The sequence below is a fragment of the Centrocercus urophasianus genome, unplaced genomic scaffold, assembly GCF_019232065.1.
Source record: "Centrocercus urophasianus isolate 14NV4802_14NV808 unplaced genomic scaffold, USGS_Curo_1.0 seq_10, whole genome shotgun sequence".
Taxonomy (NCBI): Eukaryota; Metazoa; Chordata; class Aves; order Galliformes; family Phasianidae; genus Centrocercus; species Centrocercus urophasianus.
Window position 1 is genome coordinate 29,002,400 of NW_024884142.1, and position 21,772 is coordinate 29,024,171.

Consider the following 21,772-nt stretch of genomic DNA (forward strand, 5'->3'; position numbering starts at 1 on the left):
CATTAATTGTAATTTCTTGCATTTCTGGGCACCAAATCAAAGAATTCTCAATATATCTTGTTTTAATCAGTTTTGAAAGTGCTTGTTTTTACCTCTTGCCTCTGGAAACAGCTGGCAACCAGCTGAGTCTGAGTGCTGTTTGGGTCCTTAGTAATTTCTGGTCTAAATTTAATTATGGCTATTCTGTATCTATTAACTCTAATATCAGCTTTGTCTTTAGATTCAAATTATTTCCTGGCATTCTCTCAGGCGTACCATCACTATATGTACAAACAGAAGTCATGCCCTCATTCCACCTTTTTCCAGTCTGGTGGCAGCGCAGTTCTTTTGCAATACTGCCTCGTCATCTCTTGATTAGCTCACATGTTCATTTTCTGCACTTGTTCTGTACTTGTACTTGCAGGGACTTCTTGTCTTGTTCCTTGCTGGATATGTAACTAGAGCTGTACACTTCGGATGGAATTGCATTGCTGAGCTAATGCTGGGGCCACAGTGTGTCATTTCCCAGGCTTTCAGTAAACTGATGCTTTCCTTTGTAGGCAGCTACATCAATGGGGCTTTCACCTTCAGTTATTTTCAAGCAAGCGGCTTCTACAGAGGAATGCTTAGTCTGATTTTAAGTATTTTTGAGTTGGATTCTTTTCCTGCTCTGTTAGGATCATGCCATTCGTCTTTTAGTGTTATAAACCTTTTTCAGTGTTTTAGTGTCTTAGCAGTATTCTGTCAGCAGCTTTTTAATAGCAAGTACCTTTTATGCCACAGTTACCAATGGTACTTGATCCTACGGACTTGCCCTGCAGGATCTTTTCTAGTAACCTCTTTCCAATCATTTTTTTTCCACATGTATTTAAATCAGCACTCATAAATTCTATAACAATTGTCCAGCCATCTGACTTGAGTACTGAGTGCTGTTTTCATCTTGGCTGTGTTACCTCCCATCCCTGTGTGTGCTTGATTTTATTGGCCATTTTTATTTCTTTGCAATGTTTCTCCTGGAGAATAATTTATCCAGGTACTGCTTAGCTTTACGGTTAAAATTGACAAGATTGGCAAGAAGACCTAGTCCTCATTCGTATCTAGTCCTCTGTTAGATTCCTTCATCATGTGAAGAATCTGAACTGTTTAATCTGAAGTGTTGGATTTTTTTTTTTTCTTTGACGCTTAGCTCACCTAGACTTTCAGTTGCTGTTTAAGACTGTTTGTAGTCTTTATTGGCAGTTCTTTCTCCATTTCATCTTTTGTAATGGCCCCTTGAGATTGATACAATAAGATTTGGGAATCCCCTTTGTGAGTTGATACCCTATTGTAGGGTACACATCCCAGCTAGCCTTTAAAGCTTGAAGGCAGAGGAGACGTGGAATTGAAGTACTAAGTGGAAACAACTTGCTACCTCCAATAGCTTGAAGTACTCAGCTTATGCCATGATTGAAATAATGAGATTTCAAACTTACAGACTGCTTTCATGCTTTGCATTTGGTCTTTTGGTTGTTTCTAAGGAATTTTAGAATTAACAATCACTAAATTATTAGTGCATCTATTTGCATACTCAGGCTGACCTGTGCCTCAGATAAAATCAACATCCTGGAATAAGTGTTGTGAATGCATGCCATAATGTGGTGATACTTACCTTTCACCAGATTAGCCTGGGATTTTTGTTGTTGGTAGAACAGAAAGTTGGGAAACTGCGTCATCCACCAAAATCTGTTTTTATTCTGGATGTGATGTTTGTGTTGCAATAGAGGTCCTAAGAGAAGGAGTGCAGAACTTCTTTAATAAGCAGCTTCGTGTTTCTTGTGGACAAAAATGATTGCAACATGGCTTTCATTTTTACTTTGTCTTCTCTCTAACTTGGGGAATGTTAGGGATTTGTCCCGTCATCTTTATGAGCTGATTTGAAGGCTGCAATCTAATGCTTGGGATGTTAAACTCATACTCTCCAGAGTGGAATGTGTGATCCTTATGGAGGAAGAGAGAGGAAGAAAAAAAGGCATTACAAAAGCTTGCTTAATTTAGATTGCACACGCTGAAGGAGTCATTTTGTGCTGCAGCAGGGAACTCCACTGTGTCCCTTATTGCTGTCTGGTATCTGAGTGCCAGTATTGACCTAGAGCTGTGGCGTGGTTCCAGGCCTGAGAGGTCATTGAGGACAAGTGGCTGAGTTGGTGTTTGTGCAGGACAGGGATGGCTGTGGTAGGCTTTCCCTAGCTGGGTGAGTGACAAGTGTGTGTTTTGGGAAACTCTGTGAGCCTGAGAATAGAGCATCATATGTAAAGGTCTGGGATTTGAGTTCCAGGCAGTTCAGTTAAAACCTCTGGCATTGATAAAAGCTGGTATTTTGCATATTTGAGAAATGGTAATAAATGGAGATGTCAATATTTAATATTTGCCTTACGTGTAGAGAGTTTTCATATAACTGAAGATGCTAAATTTCTTTGTAAGGCTAATAAATGGCACTCAGCAGAAGATTTCACACTTGCCTTCATCCTATCTGTTATGTTGAGGTGTGGTATTATGGCTGAACCTGGAGGGCACCTTTTGCAGTGGGTTTCTTCCTCGCTGCAAGCTTTTCTCCCAGCATTTTTTGGTGTGTAAAGGGAAAGGGCATTAGTGCAGTGTAATGTACATCTTAATGCTACGCTGTGCTTTTACTACACTTAAAACTTGATTTTTTTGTTTAGACATGGATTGTGTGATCTTACTAATGTACTGTCAATTATGTATAGCTTACAGTGCAAATTTAAAAGTTTAGCAAGAATTAGGGCAGTAAACTTCTAATGTTGAATCAGTTATCCTCTGAGAAGAATATTAGTAAGTATCTCAGAACAATCAGGATGGTAGAGAAAAGTACTGGGGGAATTTAAGTGTTACAGGAAGCCTTTAATCTGCAGACTGTGCATTATGGGAACTGTTTTGCCTGATTGGCTCTTGATATTATCTCATATCATCAACTTTCTAGAAATCTTTCAACACCTTCCTTCTCTCAAAGGTAGTTTAACTTTGCAATGGTGTCATGTTAGGTAAATTGTTGTTTGGTGTTCTGCTGCACAAGGCTTAAATGTGATTGTGTGAACAAAAGGAACTTTTTGTTTTAGAGGCTTTTTTTTTTAAGTGAATGAATAGCAAATAAGCAATGCCTTTTATTTCCTAGCGTGACTGTGAAATACTATGGAAAAGCTTCTCATGCTGCTGCTTATCCTTGGGAAGGAGTTAATGCATTAGATGCTGCTGTTCTTGCATACAACAATCTGTCTGTTTTAAGACAGCAAATGAAACCCACCTGGAGAGTTCATGGTGAGATCTTCATTAAATCTGATGTCCAGCACGTAAGACTTTAGGCTGTTCGAATACTAACTTGCAAAATCCTACAATTTGAGATACTGCACTGTTGCATTAAATTAGTAGTGTCACTTCAAATACTGTGGAATGTCACTGTTTCACTTAAATAGTATGCAATATTTACAGTCATTTCTGTGTCACAGAGAACTGTTGAAAATAAGCTTAATTTCAAGTCTTTGCACCTGAAGTTGCAGTTCAGAAAGAAGGAGCTAAGTGTGCTTCAATAGAATTCCTTAAAAATTGTGTGTGTTTTTGCAGAGGCTTAAGATCAAATGCTTCTGTGTAAAGAAGTATTACATTCTGCATCATTTTTGTAGTCCCTCATGTTGACATGTAGTGTTTCAGTGACTTAAATTTATTTTCAGAAGTGCTAAGAAAAGTGATGGCAGGAGTCTGTGGTTCTGAATAGTAGTCCAGTCAGATGTGCTGGATTCTATTATTTAATATGTAGTAGACCTTGAAGTAGAAATACACCTTTCTTTTCCAATAAGATATGCTAACTGTAAAGCTTCATTTACCTCCAAAATCTTGCATTTCTTTTTGCATGGTGAGAAAGTTGCAGAAGTTGAGCTGAAAGCTGCCCGTTAGCTGTAAACCCAGATTTCCCCTCTTATACCCAATACAGCTTTCTCAAAGCTTACATTAAGAACATGTCCATTGCTAAAGAACTTATGATTGTAGAGTTGTTTATTTGGAAAACTTGTGAGCTATGACTCTTACAGAATTCCTGAGCTCATGACCATTATATGTCGTGGCAGCTTGTGCTCTTTAACACCTGTGCATATTTATCTCCAGGAGATCTAAATGGAGTCTGGAAGCCCTAATCTGTAGATGAAGATAACATTTGCAGTTCTGCTGCTGAGCTTACCAAATGAGTTTCAGTGGGTGTAGCCTTGCCTCTCTAACCTGTTTCTCCATAGGAGAAAAGATATTTGAATTTGGGTATATGAAACTCATGTTGCAGGTTTAAGAAGGGACTTGGAGGTGACTAACTCTTCCATTTTTCTCTTGGTTTCTGCAAGCCTCATTAGCAAAAAAAAAAAAAAAAAAAAAAAAAAAAAAAAAAAAAAAAAAAAAAACTAAACCTTGTTGAAGTAACACTCCCACAACTACAATAATACTTAAATTGTGTTCATAAATTTACTGTCATTGGTTGTCAAGCTGGAAAAAGTTTAAAATGTCTGTTGAGAAGGTGTAAGCAACCAGAATGAGATTTTATTACATCTGTGTATTAGATGTGTTGTGTTGCAGGCTTGCATTAACTAAGTGCCCTAAGTGATCCTGTGAATCTTAGACTTAACCCACTAACAAGCACTGGAATACTTTTCCATTGTTTTAAGTCTAGAATCTCTGAGCAGTGTTTTATGTAATTGAACATGTTATATTGAGTTGGTCTGGTATTTTCTTCCTTCTCCACTTATGAGTAAATGTTGCAACTTAAAAAACAGATTATTTTTCTTTGTGTTCAACAAGTTTTATTAAACAGTGTGCTAAAGTGAAGTTCTATGTAGAAGCAGGGTTCTGTCTGCAGAGCAGACCACTATTAAGATCTGCTCTCCATTTATTGTTGTATTTTCATATTTAAGTAAATGCATACTCTGAGGCTCTATCCAGTTATGCTTACAAAGTGCTGCATTGAAGAAAAGGAGAGCTGTTTACTCATTAAGCTACTTGTTTTGAGCAGCCATGTTTTGATATGTCATGCAAATCTGCATGATTGCTTGCTGATTTTCTGGTTCTTTGTTTATGATGTCTGTGTCTCAGCTGAGCTATTCCCTTTATGGTGGGCTAGTGCTGATTGTTGCTTGATTCAGCACTTTGCTTGGACTGTATTCCAGATTAAAAATGTTGACTTTGGAGTTCCTAGTGTTTATAAACTTTTTGCATCAAAGGTAAGGATTTGTTGCCCCTTTCCATCCTGACAGCACGGCCTTTTCAGGCTTCAGTTACCCACATCAGTCCTTTAGTGCACTATTTCCATTTAAAGTAGATAAGGTGGTTCTGAGGTTCAATGGAGATCAAATCATATTCCACATATATAAATTGAGAGCAGGAGGCCTGGAAAAAAGGCAGCTTGTTGGAAGCTGCTAGCTGTCACATAGTATTGATGACTACAGTATTTTATTGTTGAAATTGCTAAGTATTGTGTTTTTCTATGATAATGCCTCTGATGCCATGATCAGAAAGGATGTAGCTGTTGTGTGTTTCCTTGAAGGAATTCTTGAAACTCAAACTTAACTCCAATAAAACTGTATGTATATATAGTATACACTGTAAGATTTCTGAAGAATTAGTATAAGAAATCTAATAAACTTTCTGTCCCATGTAGAACACACATCATATCAGCATTGCACAGTAATGTGATGTGGTCATTACATTTTTCTCTTCAAGCTGGTAGAAGTTGGAAACATCCTAGTTGAGGAAACCTTTAAAAGCTGGAAATGAAGGTAGCCTTTATAACAGGCTATTTTCTTTGTCACTGACAATCAGATTACTTTGCAACTATAATGCACTAGATTCCAGGGGATTAATTACAAATGCTAGCTTGGTTTGTCATTAGGCTTGTAGCAGATGTCTAACCAAAGAATAAGGTGAAATCATGCTGGAAAGCATGTACACATTCCACCTAATCTGATCTGATGTGATGAAGAAATTTTGCTTACGCACTGTTTTTTGGCATTTTGTATTTCACACTCAACTGATGCTTGTGTTTTGTATGTATTTAGTTCTTGAGTGAAGAGTTTCATGACAGAGATGAAGATGAAGCAGTAGGATTTAACACTGATGGTTTAACTTGACTTTCTTCTTTCTACAGGTGTTATAAAAAATGGTGGTGTGAAACCTAATATCATTCCTTCTTACACTGAAATGGAGTTTTACTTGCGTGCCCCTTCAATTAAAGATCTTTCTGTTCTGACAGAGAAGGTTGAGGACTGCTTCAAAGCTGCGGCACTGGCCACAGGATGCAAAGTATGAATATATTTTCATGGCCCTGTGTTTTGATCTTGAGTTTAGGAGCATGGAATTGAACACAGCACCCTAAATAGGATCTTGGAGAGGGAAATAATCTTTTTCCTTATCCTGCTGGTTACTCTGGATACTGAGTAACTGAGCTCAGTTTACATTTGGTCCCATTACCTCAAGGACGCCATACTGAATCCTGTTCAGTATATTGTGTTTCCTCACCATTTGGCTTCCAGACAGCACTGCTGCATGGGATACTTCCCTCCTAGATGTAGGACATTGGATTTGTTGAAGTTCGTGAGGTCCCTGCCAGCCTGTTTCTATTCTCATCATGCTGACATCCTTCTGAATACTATGTAGCTCAGCCTTCAGCTTATCACCTGCTTACCTGCTACATTATTGCCTGCTCCACACCAATTAGGTATAGTTGGCAAACTTGGATCTGCTCCTGTTGTCTGTAATGGTAATAAGGATACCAAAACAGGAATGGCACCCATGTTGACTCCAGAGGGATGCTAGAAGTAACATGCAACAGCATATGGATTTTTGTGTCACTGTTCATAACCCTTTGAGGCTGAATGTCATCCATGTCCACTGAACCAGATGTCGTCATGAAAAGCTGAGCTCGGTCATGTACTGTCAGTCTTCAGTAAATTTTCTCACCTTATGACTCTTTTACCTTGGTTTTAGGAAGAATTAACTCCATAGTTTTCCCAGGAGCTTGAGGATAGGATAGTAAATTCCAAGGTTCTCCTGACCCTTCAAGATAAATATGACAGCATTTTTTCAGTCACTTGAAACATCCCTCTACTTCAGTGACATTTAAAAAGTGATAGCTCATGATATGCAGTGGTGTTCCTTTCTCACTGAGCACCCTGGATGCCTCCCATTCCTCTCTTGTGGCTGGTTCAAACAAAGATTGCCTTGCAATCTGTTTATAAGATAGGAGGTTCTGGTTGCTCTTGCTACATGGTGCTAATGAGCTCATCAGAACAAAGAGATATCATGTATGTAATTGTGAAGCAGTGAATTGTGAGGAGCATTTTAGGTGTTAGGTGCTGTTTGCCTGTTTTGGCTTCTCCACTGCAGCTGGAGAAGGGCTTCATGCAGTCTGCTTCATTATGAATAAAAGCTTTTGGAACTTGATGTTGGTATATATATATTTTTACACTTGTTTTCAAACATTTATTGTGTGAATTCATTCTGTAAACATTATTGAGGCTGTAATTGTTGGAACTGCTTTAAAATAACAAAATAGTGAAACAGACTTAAATTGATTTTGACATAGGTTGATATTACCTCCAGTGAAAATCATTAGAGGCTATTACAGGAAGATTTTCCTGCTCTTTTTAGAGATGTAGTCAGTGAAATGCGTACGGTATTTGACTGGCTCTTGGAAGCTTGACAGAAAATAAAGCTAATGTTTGGCTGAATGTTATATTTCTGAAAGAAACTTTGTGCTTTTGTCTGCTTTGATATGGTTCTGAAGTATGGACATGTACTTTTTCAGTCTTTGTTTACATTAAACTGCCTTGGGTTGGAGAAAGGTGTCTAACAGCTTGTTTCTCTTGACTAGGTGGAAATAAAAGGGGGTAAAAATGATTACTACAATGTGCTTCCAAATAAAAGTCTGCAGAAGATTTACAAGGAGAATGGAAAGAAGCTTGGAATAGAATTTATATCAGAAGACTGCGTTTTGAATGGTTTGTCAGGTAACTCAATCTATTTCTTTTGTTATGACAAGTCTTAAGTGTGTAAAAGGATGAGATAGAGGTAGGTTACACAAAACAGTTTGGTCAGAAGAGAAGGTCAGATTAGAAAACTGAAACAGTGTAGAAGGGTCATACCTCTGGCCTGTGCTCGTTTGCTATAGAGGCAGAGAAATTTCCCAACACATATTGAAAGCAATAATTGCTTTGTGGTAATATTTCTGAAAATATTTCAAGTAAGGAACGTTCAAATTTGGGATGAATTGAGGCTCCTTGTGTTTACTTTTCATATGGTTTTCAATGTTTTCTTTTAGGGTATCAGTTTCTTCTGTTGAAAGGGAAGGAAAGCTCAGTTGCTTCTCCATGTCTGTGCAGCAGCAAAGTCATTAACAGATGAGCATACTCACTGCCACCTCTACATGTGTATTAGTGCTTACAGCTATCTCTCTAGGCAGCTAAGCATCATGAAGTCTGTCTTCAGTATATCAGATCACACTGCATTGTGGCACGCTCCACTCTTTTGCACTCAAATTGGAAAGATGTGAAAGAGTTGAGTTAGACTGAGGAGGTGCTGTGACCTGTTCCTCTTGCTGATAGGATCACTTTATTGCAGGATGTTGGTGACCTCCCAAAGCACCCACCCTTATGATAGCTTATTCTGGTATCTTTAGGGTTCATAGATTTTGCTGGTACCCTGTGCACAGGATTGGTGTAGATGAAGTTAAGCAAACAGTATGTTTTGAAAATACTCTTTTTTTGGGGCTGAATAAAAAGGCCTCCTGGCGTCAGTTGCGTTTTTCTTTTCCATTCATGCTTTGTGGTAATAACAGACTTCCAGACTTGCTCAATGACGTAAATAGGCTTCAGTATTTGCTTCAGGCTATTTTTCTGAGAGGCTGGAGTTCCAGTACATTTCTGTTGAAGGTAATGCACGAATGTATATTGTATTCATAACTGCTGTTCTTCATATTTCCTGTGCTTCTCTGGCAAGCTTACAGTTTCAGGTGTTTGACTGGAAGCTATTGGGGCAGCTGTTGCTTTAAACATACTGATAGGTTCTTATCACTAAGGAATTAACATTTTTCTGGCAGAGGGAAGATTTGACTGCCACGTTTGTACTTAATAAATGAAATTTATCTGTTAAACTCTCATCTTCTAAACTATCAATGCCTGGTTTAAATACCTTACATTCAGCAAAAATAATTTGGAACTGATATTATTGGATGTGACTGGAGATGAACATGGTTTCACGTGAATTACATGATAATGAACTGGGATGTGCTGGAAATTTGATTCATTTGCTGATTGAAAGCAGGAAAAAAGCCAGCACAATCTTTTCAGCTGGTTGTGTATTAGGGCAAGTCTAGAACTCTTGGCTTAGTCTGGAGGAGGCAGACCTTTTAGACTCCTGGTTTGTCTTTCCAGATTTACCAAAGAATGTATGAATAGTACAGAATCCTGCAAATGAAAACAATTTAGTGCTGTGCCAAGAGTTGAATTCTCTTCAAATTCAAACTGAAATTTTTATAGAAAATAACACTTTCTTTTCTTTTTTTTTTTTTTTTTTTTTTTTTTTTTTTTTTTTTTTTTTGGAAAAGCCTTTCTCATTCAGTTTATGTGCAGGCATAGAAGATACCAAACTAGTCCTGTCCTCTTTTATCACAGACTGTAGTCTCTGTGGACTCACTTTTATTAACTATGTTTCAACATAAAGATCTGTGTTCTTCAATCAGTTCACTACCAAGTCTCAAAGCATTGCTGATGTATTCTCACCAACAGTGTAACGATATGGAGGCTACCTGATGTCTTAGAAAGAATTTAAATAGTTGGAGAAGTCCCTTCAAAAGTCACCTCTGAAGAAACTCTTGCAGCTCTGACCTGAAAAAAGCTCGTGAGAATCCCTTAGTTGGTCATCCCTCTTTACCCACCCCCACTCTGAAACAAGGTCATTTTATGCTTTCCCTGCTACCTGAATTTCACAGTAACTGGTGCGTTTACAAGCCACAGAAAGGAACATCGCTTTAACAAATATGGAAGAACTGAGTGGATTGCCTATGTGGCTTTATTAATAATTTCAAAAAACCTCTCAGGACGTAGTTATGAACTCTTAGATGATTTATTATTAAGGATCTACCACTTTGGGATGGTGTCTTTAAATAGATGCTGTAGTCCTTGAGATGGTTGCTGTTGCTAGCTCATAAACCAGTGGTGCCCGCTAGTCAGGGACGGCTATCAAGAATTCTTTATATCTACAAAGCAGTAGCATTCTGTTAGGAGTTCAGTTTGGGTCTTGTTTTCTTCAGGAGTGTTTGTGCAGTTAATGTTTCCGTAACTGAGAATGATGAAAAAGTGCCAGAAAATGTATTTGTCCTCAGTCTGTTTTTGTTTAAGAATAGCTTGTACTTCAGAGATTGTACTTGCTGTGAAACACTTGCATAGTGGAGAAAAGAGGTAACTTGGAGCTGCTGATAGGTGCTGGAGCAGGATTTGTAATAGCTGGCCTGTGCCAAACTCAGAGGCTTGGAGCTTACCTCTTTTCTGAATGAACAGCTTACTCAGGAGGTGCTTGATGAGAATCTCAGTAAATGGGATAGGAACAGATTTATGTATTTTTGTTGCAGTCCAGTAACAAATTAGTGACCAGAAGCACGCTGCAGAGCATCTGAAGATAGTTAAGAAAATCTTGGTTCTCTGATGGGAGGTTTTTGTGTAGATAATGACTCATTGGAAATGCTTACATATTAGTATTTGGGACAAAGGATATCCTGTTTTAAATGTGGGATGGAGGTGGTATCTGTCATAGATTTTCCTACATCATTTTCAACTCTTCAATACATTGACTGAGAATTTTCATGCTACTTCTAGGTTCCACAGATTTTGGAAATGTTACCTTTGTAGTCCCTGGGCTTCATCCTTATTTTTATATTGGTTCTGATGCCTTGAATCACACTGAGCAATACACAGAAGCTGCAGGTGAGTGAAAGTGGAAATTGGTCAGAAGCTTCATCTAGAACCCTGAAGTACTGTATGGTGTGGTTGCTGACTCTTCGCTACAGTACAATTAAGGAACTAAATATGTTGAATTGCACAAGATTAAAGCTTTTTTGTGCTTCTGAAGTGTTCAGAGCTACTGTATAGTAAATGTGTAGATGCACTGAAGTGCAAGTACTGGATCTAAAAGAGACTGCATGTGTCTGGCTGTGTAGAAATGGAGTTGCTCTCTGCAAGCATGATGAGGTATGGGCTGAATATGGATCTTGAAACAACTTAATTGCAGAGCTACAAAGGGAAAGCTGAAAATGTCTAGCATTTCTACTTTTGTATTTAAAATTAAATATATATGGAAAGATGACCCTTTCCTTATAGTGAAAGCTGGACTTCTCTTCAGAATACTGCCTACTAAGAAGTTAGAAGAATTAGCCAGCGCTGGTGGCATGTTCTAAGAGTTTCTGAATATGAGTCAAGAGATGAAAGTAGTAATTTTTATTCCTAAAGCACAGTGTTCTGCAAATAGAGGTGACAATGTAAAACTCTGCCTTTTCTAAAAACGGAAGTGTGAACATTTGCTTTCCTACTTTCCATCTTCTTTATGTAAGAAGCAGAAAGTTAAGCACTTCCATATCAGAAATTGTTTTGTGGCATCAGTTGTGCTTCACATGGTTAGATTTTTGGGAAACTTTCTGTACTTGAAACTCTAGGATCTTCCTTTATCAAATGTTTTACATGATGATCTAGTAGATGAAATCTAATATTAGTTATCTAACATGAAATTTTTCTTACCTTTTTTCCACAGGGTCACAGAATGCCCAGTTCTATGCTTTGCGCACAGCAAAAGCTTTGGCTATGACAGCATTGGATGTCATTTTCAATCCAGATCTACTTGAACAAGTTAGAGAAGACTTCAGACAAATGAAGCTGAAAGAAGAGGGACATCTAAATCAAGCAGAAACTGACAGAAAGCCTGGTGCTGGTATAGGAGCATGTGCCTCACGCTAAACCTTATTAAACCTCTCTCAGTAGGGTTGATTCAATGGGGACACTTTGAATGTCAGTCAGGCCTGGGGTAGACAAGTAGCTGAAGAAACACTGACTTGAGGAGAATCAAATAATAACATTGCTTTTAAAAATGCACACTTTCCTGTAGCTGTAATATTTGCTGTACTCAACATGGTGGTGAATTTTGGAGAGACCTCAGATATGTTGTGTGCAAGTTACAGAGTTGAGTAAATGGTAGCATTTAGATCTCTTAAGAGATTCTCTTTTGCTATTGAGGTATCCCTTAGGGAACATACAGCACTTACATGGAGACTTCTGAAATAAGCATTATTCACTCTAATCACAGGCTGATTCTGACCTACAAGGCCAGTTACCTTGTCTTGGAACAAGGCAAACTTAAAACCTGAGATGATTTCACTGGAGGGAAGGAATATTTGGAAGCAGGCCTGTTTTTGATGGTAGCAGCTTCTAGCAGTGGAAGAGAACTGTTTATGTAGAGACAAGACCTGTTAAGTTTGACTGTTCTGAAATGTACTGACCATCCTTCTGATAAATTTTAGAGGTGTTGTTTAGTCCTCAAAAAAAAACAAAACAAAAACAAAAAAAAACAACAATAAGCAGCTGAGTGTTTCTGTCTAGCACTAGTTTGTATTGTTAAAGTTCTACTCCAGACAAAACAAATGCTTATGAAACATTTGCATTAGCCTGATCTAATGAATGTATACAGCAAAAAGCAGTGAAATTGTTTTTTAGGAGAATGCAAGTGTGATACCGTGGAACATCAAGTGAAGGTAACTTTAAACTTGCTGAGCGCAGACTCTGATTGTAAGTTTTGAGAAGCTTGCACTGACAATTTCTTGTGAAGGAACTGATTTCTCAAACCTGTTTTGTCCTATATCCCAAGCATCAGATCTGTTAAATCTTGTCAATTGTCATTTCTGTGAAGCATTTGGTTTCTTCTATCCTTATTTGACTTCCTGCAGGCATTTGTGACAGATTTTATTTGAGGGATAATCTGTGCGAAGACCCACTATGATTTTTTTAGTTGATTCCTTAAACTATCATGTGAATACACAGGAGAGGAACTAATTTTTGTCAGATGCAAGTTACTGAGCTGATGGATAGACTGAGCAAAAAGCAGCTTATTAGCTAACGTTTTCTTAAGCATAGTAGTAAGCTTCTGAGAAATCAGGAAGTCTGTGCACCTAAAACAATTTTGGAAACATTGCTTTTAACAGCACGTGTCTCTTAAATCTTAAATTCTAGAAGGCTAATCAGAATTTTATTGTATTAATTTCCAAATTAATTTTCTGCTTTAAAAGAAAACCAAAATAATTAAAAAAACACAGAGTAAGTGGTTAAATTTTTTACTCCCTCTGCATTCCTTGTTTTTCATTGCTGTTTTTGAGATGGAGTGGCAGAATCCCAATGGAAAGAATGTACTACATTGTTGTGCAAGCTGATGTGAGTTATTGGCTTCTCAGTACTTGTCCAACTAGCTGGCTGTTCATTGCATCATGTCCGAGATCATTTATACTTCTCAGTAATAAAAGCACATCTTAATTCTGTTGTAATCATCACTGGAGTGAGAATAAAACTGCTCAAAGTACTGATTAAAGATGAATTTATATCAATCACAATTGTGACTGAATTTTTTGTCTACTGATTTATATTGGGATGCTGTGTGAGTTCATTTGTAAACTGTGCTTTTTTTTTTCCTAGTTTGATATAATTATGCAAGAGCAAGAGGTTTTGAACTCTAAGTTTTCATTTTGGTCTGCCAGTGAGCAGTTCTTTTGCGGGGCATAGTGCTTTTCAAATACAATATTTAATAGTAGTTTTTACCATTTTCAGGCTGCTTCAACTATTAAAACTTGTTAGACTTGTAGAATTGGCAGGGTTTTCCAGAAGGAACTCAGGCAGTCCCTGTCCAGCCATCAGCTTGAAGTGGGGCAATCATCACTGCTGGGTCAAGTTAGTTTGGCTTCATCTGCATCCTGGAAGTCTCAGTTTCCTCAGGCAAATTGATCCTGGTTTATCTCAAAACGTTTGTTGTAAAGGTTCAGAACAAAAGTAGTTTGAGATTTAAGGTAAGAAATTTACTGTTACGCTGATCTCTGTGTTTTGTTTTCAGCAAAAATATTTCAAAGCTCATAAAACTAGTTTGGAGGAGGCACTGTTCTTACAAGAATCAGGTATTGCAAGTCCTTCTAATTGGAGGCGAGTAGCTGTGTCACTGTCTAGATTTTATGCGAAGCTTTTGCTAACAAATAGCTCTGGAAGTTACTCTTTGCATGGGCTCTATGTATGACTGATTGGTTTTGGTATGTGGTTGTTTTGTGACTTGGAGTGGTGCTACACACATTTAACACCAAGTAGTGTTTATGTAAACCAAGGCTTTGGGTTTGAGAGAAGATGGGAGGGAGGTAAAACTCATTTGAAAATTACCTATGCTGAGGGATATCTGCTTCAAGAACTAATAGATCAACATAGATGAAGTATTGTAAGCAATTTCTGAAGCCTATTAAGGTGATTCCGGAGCTCTCTCTGTATCCTGCAGGGATTGCAGGGAGTTGGGCTCTGTTCTGTATCGAGGATGATTTGGCCAGGCATGAGAGACAGAAAACTGAAATCTAGTTATTTGATTGTTATGTGAATATCCTTTTACTAGAAAAGAGAATTTGTTTTTCTTTATGCCTATTTGTTTTTCTAGCTGTTTCTGACTGAAATTTTCCTTTTTTGCTCCTTCACCTTTTCAGAACTTAGCAACATCCTTAAAGACTATTAAAGGCTTCAGTCTCCAAAGCTTTTAACCTGGACACTCTCCTAAGCAGAATTTGTCTAACCAGAACCACCCAGACCAGTGGTAGACTTCAACCTCTAAAAACAGCACCATCCCAGAGGGGGTTTTGGGTTTGCCTCTGAAAAATGGTCTTAATTGTATCGTAAAGTAACACCCTAGGCAAGAAAGTGAGAACTATTAAATCCAAACATTCTCAGGGAGGGGAGGAATGCTGTCTACTCTGATTCTGAGATTTAAGGCTTGTGCACAGTCACAGAGTTGTGACTGTAAAATCCTGGGGCTCTCTGGTGCTGTGGGGTTTTAAAGTCAGATGGTATTTGACTTGATCAGATCCAGAGCAAAAAGATCTTTTGTGTGGATATAAACTCATGGGGATCACTCATTTGAATTTGGGAAACACAGTGCTATATAAGTAAGGAGTTGTGGTTTTGATGATGAGCATTTCTAGAACCAAAACCAAAACTCTGATTTATAGTGGAAATGAGAGGGAGCAGAGCGTTGATGTTTGGATACAAACCACTGGAAGGTGAGAAGTAGTTACTGTGTATGAAGTATGTTTAATGATTGCAGTCCTTAATAGCAAACACTGGCCATGTATGACATGTCCTGTTCTTATACAATGCATCTATATACATATTTACATAAGACTGAAAAGGCACTGGAGTTTCCAAAACAGAACACAAGTCATTTCACAATGTGAATCCAGATGCAGAGGTTGCAGAATCTGTTTAGGACACCATGGGAGGGAAGCTTTCAGAATCTCATGGAGAGTTAGAAACCAGTCTTCCCTTGGAAGCTGAGGAATCTGAAAGTCCAGCTCCCATTTGTATCTCCAAAATCTTCCTTAATTTTCTGGTTAATGGTCCTACAATGCTCTAATACTGAAGCAAATTACACTGTGTAGGCTTACAAAGCTGGGTAGCTTACTGCAGTATCTGCTGCTCCTGTCTGTGCTGTTCCTAGAACTGTGGGAGAAAATGAGTTCTTACCATTAGTGAGGATCTAAATGTGTCCCTGTGTGAGCAGTTCCCAAGAAGTCTTGGAGCACTCTGTGAGGAAAGGTGCCTTTGGAATAAAGGAGTGCAGGCAGTCCTGGTGCTTCTACCGCAGTGATCTTTCTTTCATCCAGTTAAGATGTTACATTTTAATACATATTTTTAATCTTTGGGGGGGGGAAAAAAAAACCTCAGTGGACAGAAGTATGGTATGGTAAGAAGAAGCTGTTATATGTATGTGAAGAAAAGTCTCCTTAAAAAAGCTATCTCATGGTGGCTGAGTTTGTCTTTCAGTAATTGTAGTTCTTGTGGTTTCAGTGGCACATAGAGGCAGTGCAGGTCCATTTTGCATTTCAAGATTACAGCAGTTATAAGAAGCATTGAGTACTTGTACATGATATTTATTTACCTACAAAATTGAAGCAGCAGCCAGCAGTGTTCAAACAGCTGTAATGTCTGTGCTGCGAGTATAATGCATGTAGTCCAGGGCAGATTTCATACAGGAAGATTCATGTTCCTTCTGGAAACACCACTGTTTTAGCCTCATTTTCAGAGCAGTTATGCCTGTGAAAGACAACAGCATCCACTGTGTGAGGAATGGTGTTGTTCAGTAGAACACCTGAAATGTGTGCCTGTAGAATTCCATGGTAGTGTGCAAAGCGTGCACGTGCTTAAAGTCCTGCTAGTGCCACACCTCAGCTATCTGTGCCTGTGGGTGATGTGGCAGCAGACCAACTCAGTGACTGATTTTCTGAGATAGCTTCAGTGCTACTTTACCTCGAAGGCCCCTGTAATATTTGACCTATTCTGAACTAATTTCCTGAAATATTTTACTACTTACACACTACAGATTTTGCACTGAATAGATGCAGAATTTATGCTGGCTGGCTGCTCTTCTGAAGCTGTGATGTCAAGTAGGAACTGAGGTGAGTACTGAGTGCCCCCTGTGCCAGCCTTGTCGTCTTGTCCTGCCCTGGATGGTTCTGTGCCTGCTCTGAGGACCTGGAAGGCTGCGAGGTGCCAGGGAGAAGCAGAGTTGTTCAATTGGACCTGGGTCTCTCTCACGGTCAGAACTCCTTTCCACTTCATTCCAAAGCTTTTGGCATGGTAATTTTACATTAGCAGTCACTGCATCTGATTTGTCACCTGCTGAACACTTTTCTGCTGGCCTTTCATTAAAAATGGATGGACCAGGCTTCTTCTGGAACTGCCTGCACTCACCAAAGACTTTGGCAGGGGCAGGACTTTACCAGCTGCAGCAGTTCTTGGCATTCAGGCTGCAGAGAGCTCTCCTGTACCAACCAGTAGCACCGAGGCTGTCTCAGCAAGAAGTGGCTTCTCCTACAGTGATTGTATTCTTTTTTGTAGACATCCACTTGTCTTCACTGGATTGCTCTGTAGAGAAATCTTTTCCCTCTCCTAGGAAACTCAAGCAAAACTCCCATTGACCCAAATAAGCAGCTCCAAGGAGAGGTCCTGTGTTTCCCAGAGGATTTGGCCTCATGGAAAGTCCAACTTTTGTTCAGACTGATGGATTCCTTGGTAAATGTACACTGCAAGTTATGTTTTAAAAGGTTAATCAATACAGCTTGGAAATACTTCATTGTTTTTAAGTGCAATTGAGACAGCACAAGTGTGAAAGGTATTGCTACTTGGATCTGTCAGTGCAGCACTGCCAGCACAGTGTGCATGGAGCAGTGAAAGCCGCCTTTGGCCATCAATAGTCTTGCTGAAGTGTTTCCCACTATTGGACATTCTGTTTTTGCAAAAGCTGCTTCTGACCTCATCCTGCAAGCACACAAGTGTTTGCGTATCTTTTGTACTTATCGGTGCTAAATGCTGTCTGTCTGCTGAGTTCAGAGATGCAGGCATGGGCTCAAACACTGAGAGAACTGGGATTTGGGGTCACGAAATGGAAATTGTGCCATATATAAGCAGCTGGCAATTAGTGTCACTCATTGAATTAGATTACAGTGGCCTGTGAGGCACAAGAAGGAGCATAGCACAGCTTTAAATATGTATGAAGTTTTAGATTGTATATCCTATATTTATTTGAAATGTGAAATTTGCACAGTTATTTATGCCACGGATGAGTTGCACCTAGTAAAAAATAAATTGAAATCCTGAAAAAAAATCAATCTTCAAATTAATTCTCTATGTTCATTTTGTTAGCCTATGAGACAGTACTCTGATATCCTGCCGCAATACACTGTGACTACAGAAGTTATGTATGTTTATGAAAAAATGGACCAGTATATCAAGTTAAATAGAATGTATGCGCCAGGGAAAATTATCCTGGAGTACTTGTCGATGGCGTGGGTGTCGATCCGCATGCTGACGTATCTCTGGTTTTTCCTCCTGCCCGAGCCCCTCTCAGACCCCAGTGCCAGCTGCACCATCATTCTGTCCTGCTTGTCTCCGTTCTCGGACACGTAGTGCCCCAACTCGTTCACGTCACCGTCGTTGTAGCTGCCGTCCATCATCATGGGCCGGGGCTGAGGAAGGCTGCACGCACAGGGGAGCTGTGGGCACAGGCAAGGGAAGAGCATTTTGGAGTTATGTTCAGATATGCAAGGACAGCCCTTGACTCCCTATGAAAGCAGAGGGGAGACAAGCCTGGGGAAGTGAGATGGTGGGAGTATAGAAAGGACAACGAGGCAGTGGAGTGGGCAGCAGCTTTTGGCTTCTGTTATTTCGCATCTGCTGGACACAACGTAATCACAGAGAGAGCGAGGCTGTCTGTGGGAAAGTTCCTTTGGTTTAAGCATGAGTACCAGGACAAAAATAAAACAGTACAGCGACCTGTACTTAGAAGCTGAGAAATTCAGAGAAGGCGGCAGAGGGGAACTCCAAGGAGAAGTGTATCAGGTTTGCCCCATTTGAAGAAAAGAGCCTAGGCTGAAATTTTGGGCAGTTACAATTTAAGGTAATGAAGACAAAAGGGGGAAATCAGACCATTGTGTATAAGTCTAGGGCTATGTGTGAAGGGATATAATGCCCTCAGATCTTGAAGAACAAACGGCTAACTGAGATGCTGGGTATCTGTAGCAAATCTTTATAACCAGGAATGCTTCATTGCAGGTGTCTTCTTGCCCCCACTGTATTTTCTCAGGGCATCCAAGAGCAACACATTGCAGGTTTAAACTTCTGCACACTTCTAGACACTTGCCCCGCTTTTTCTCAATGGCATAAAACTGTATCGGAGAAAGCAAAACTCACCTTATCCCGGAGTTTCCTCTCCTTTCTCTCTTGCACCGTGGTCAGGTAATTCACTGCTGCATATTCAAGCACTGAGAGGAAGACGAACACAAAACTGACCCACAGGTAGATGTCCACTGCTTTGATGTAGGAAACACGGGGCATGGAGGCGTTCACCCCAGTGATGATCGTAGACATGGTCAGCACGGTGGTGATCCCTGGGAACACAGCAGCAGAGTGATCCTGTAAGGTTTGGTCAACTTAAACTCTTCCTCACAAATTACCATTTCCTGACATCCAAGCTGACTTTTTCACATTGGTGTGGGGGGTTTCACTGCCCAAGGAAGGTCTTTCTTACTTGGGTTTCTTGTATTTTCTTTGAGAACAGCTCTAATTCTGATTGTCCACCACACCGCTGCCTCCATCCTATGGTAGGCAGCAGAGCTTTGAGCCTGCACTACCTGTGTCCTACTACCAGGTGGAGGGCAGTCCTGTGAAAAGCACAAATATCATAGCTTGTTGTTCAGCTCCTCCAGCTGCTGCTTCCACCAGGTTCCCCAAGGCTTGTGTGTTCCATCTGCCCCAGAAAGTCCTGCTTCATGGGAAGTCACCAGTCAGCTCCCATGCTTGGTGTCTTCCTCTCAGGGACTAATGTGGCCCACAGGGCAATGCTGTCATGCATTACCCTGCAGGTAGGTGCTATGAACCTACCAGGAAGAGCTGAGCCCCCATAGTTTAGTGCTATCCAGGCTCCTCCTATCACAGGGGCTAATTATGGCATGTTAATGATTCCCTTGAAAGTTGGAATGACATATTTTAGAAGTGCAAAGAGATGTACTTCTTTCTGTCTGACAAAGGAGAGCCAGGGAACACAGATGCTTTAGGAAGCAACAAGGAAATATCTGCTAATCTAAGTCCTATATCTCAATGTCTTTCTTGTAATGAGGGGCCCAAAACTGAACACAGTACTCAAGATGGTGTCCCTGCAATGCCAAGTACAGAAGGACAATCACTCTGCTCCTGCTGGCTGCACTATTTCTGATACGTTGCCAAGGTGCTGTTGGCTTTCTTGGCCACCTGGTCCTGTTCAGCCAACTGTAAACTAACTCACCCAGATTCTTTTCTTCCACACAACTTTCCAGCCATTCTGCTCTATGTCTATGCATGGGGTTTCTGTGATGAAAGTGCAGGACCCAGCATTTGGTCTTGTTAAAGCTCATACAATTGGCCTCAGCCCAGCCTGTCCAGAGCCCTCTGAAGAGCCTTCCTTCTCTCAGGCAGATTGATGCTTCCTCCCAACTTGGTGTCACCCGAGAACTTACTGAGGGTGCACTTAATGCCCTCATACAGGATAAAACAGGACAGGCCCCTCTACCAACCCCTTAAGATCACCACTCATGTCTTAACTCCATTCACCACCACTCTCTGAACCTGGCCTTCCAGCCAGTTCTTTACCCAGCAAAGAGTGTACCTGTCCAGCCCATGGGCTGCCAACTTCTGTAGGAGAATGCTATGGGAGACAAAGTCAAAGGCTTTGCTAAAGTCTAGGTAAGTTACATCCACAGCCTTTCTCTCAACCACCAGGCGGATCACCTGGTTGCAGGAGATGATATTGATCAAGTAGGACCTGCCCTTCAGGAACCTGTGCTGGCTGAGCCTGATCCCCTGGTTGTTCTGAACATGCTGTGTGAGCTCACTCTCAAGATGATTTACACCACTCTACTGAATACTGTGAGGATATTGTTTGCTACAGTAAATTTCACAGTGTGAAAATGACAGATGAGAGGAGTCTCAGGAGTTCTAAAATTCTACCTAATTGAAAATCAGAATAAAATCAGATGCGACACAGAATGTAACAAAAAACAAGACAGTAATGTTCATAGTGCTCTCAATTTCCTGCATGAGCAGAATTAATATACAGTATTGATAACTATGGCTGTGAAATGGGCTGGGATGACATGTCAGCCCTGAGGCCCTGGAGAGGAGACTATAAACTGAGACCCATGAAACATGGAATAGAAACTAAGTTAAAGGGAAATAAATCTAAAGCTTTGCAAACAAAACTTCAAGAACAGAGAAATGAGTTATGAGAAACAGCATTAACCCTAGGCATTCCCAGAGCAGTGATGCACTGTCTACTTACTAGTATTATTTGAAGTCTAACTGAGACATTCCAAAAATGAGGTAGCAGTGAAGGAAAGGAGTACATTTTAACTCCCCTGGTGCCAGGCCCAGAGAGGAGCAAACTCCTTTGCCCCGCTTAGGGAGGAATTGGAAGGCCAGAAGTAAGAAAAATTTGTGCACAGAATGCATAAGGCCTCCCTGCTGGAGAAAAAGCTTATCCATAAGTAAGTAATAATAGTCTATTTCCACATGTATCTATATATGTATGTGTATGGGTACATGCATATATATTAATTCCAACTGTTCCTCAAGAAAAATTGGTGAAGTCTTTTTAATAAATACAGCAGAACAAATGTTAACAGGAAAACAACCAGTTGACAAGAAGCTGAGCATGAGATCTGGATGGTAAAGAGTTAAAATTAGTGGTTTGAATGGAGTGCATGTTATTTGCCAGGCTGCCATGGCCAATTTATTGCTTGCAGACAAGAAGCACATGTTGACTATTTGCTTGCAATTTTAAACTGCCATGAAAAATATTACTGATTTCAATGTTTTAAACAGCCGACTTTGGCACCAGGTCCTTCAGCTCAAACATCAATCTCTGACCCTGGTAAGAACAGGGTCATGCACATAATTACAGTGCCTGT

The 21,772-nt window shown here is 39.9% G+C and overlaps 2 protein-coding genes across 5 annotated transcripts in view; one reads left to right on the forward strand and one right to left on the reverse strand.

Moving 5' to 3' along the window:
- Positions 1 to 13,639, forward strand: part of PM20D2 (peptidase M20 domain containing 2) — a 14,780-nt gene extending 1,141 nt beyond the window's left edge. The window contains exons 3-7 of the mRNA XM_042823481.1: positions 3,149 to 3,291; positions 6,152 to 6,306; positions 7,877 to 8,012; positions 10,875 to 10,982; positions 11,803 to 13,639. Coding sequence (XP_042679415.1) covers positions 3,149 to 3,291; positions 6,152 to 6,306; positions 7,877 to 8,012; positions 10,875 to 10,982; positions 11,803 to 12,005 — 745 coding nt within the window. The 3' untranslated portion in view covers positions 12,006 to 13,639. The remainder of the gene's footprint in view (positions 1 to 3,148; positions 3,292 to 6,151; positions 6,307 to 7,876; positions 8,013 to 10,874; positions 10,983 to 11,802) is intronic.
- A 4,398-nt stretch (positions 13,640 to 18,037) lies between these two features.
- Positions 18,038 to 21,772, reverse strand: part of GABRR1 (gamma-aminobutyric acid type A receptor subunit rho1) — a 32,558-nt gene continuing 28,823 nt past the window's right edge. For all 4 annotated transcript variants that reach the window (XM_042819077.1, XM_042819060.1, XM_042819050.1 and 1 more), the window contains 2 exons: positions 19,023 to 19,219; positions 18,038 to 18,325 (listed from right to left, as the gene is read on the reverse strand). In XM_042819077.1, coding sequence (XP_042675011.1) covers positions 18,038 to 18,325; positions 19,023 to 19,219 — 485 coding nt within the window. The remainder of the gene's footprint in view (positions 18,326 to 19,022; positions 19,220 to 21,772) is intronic.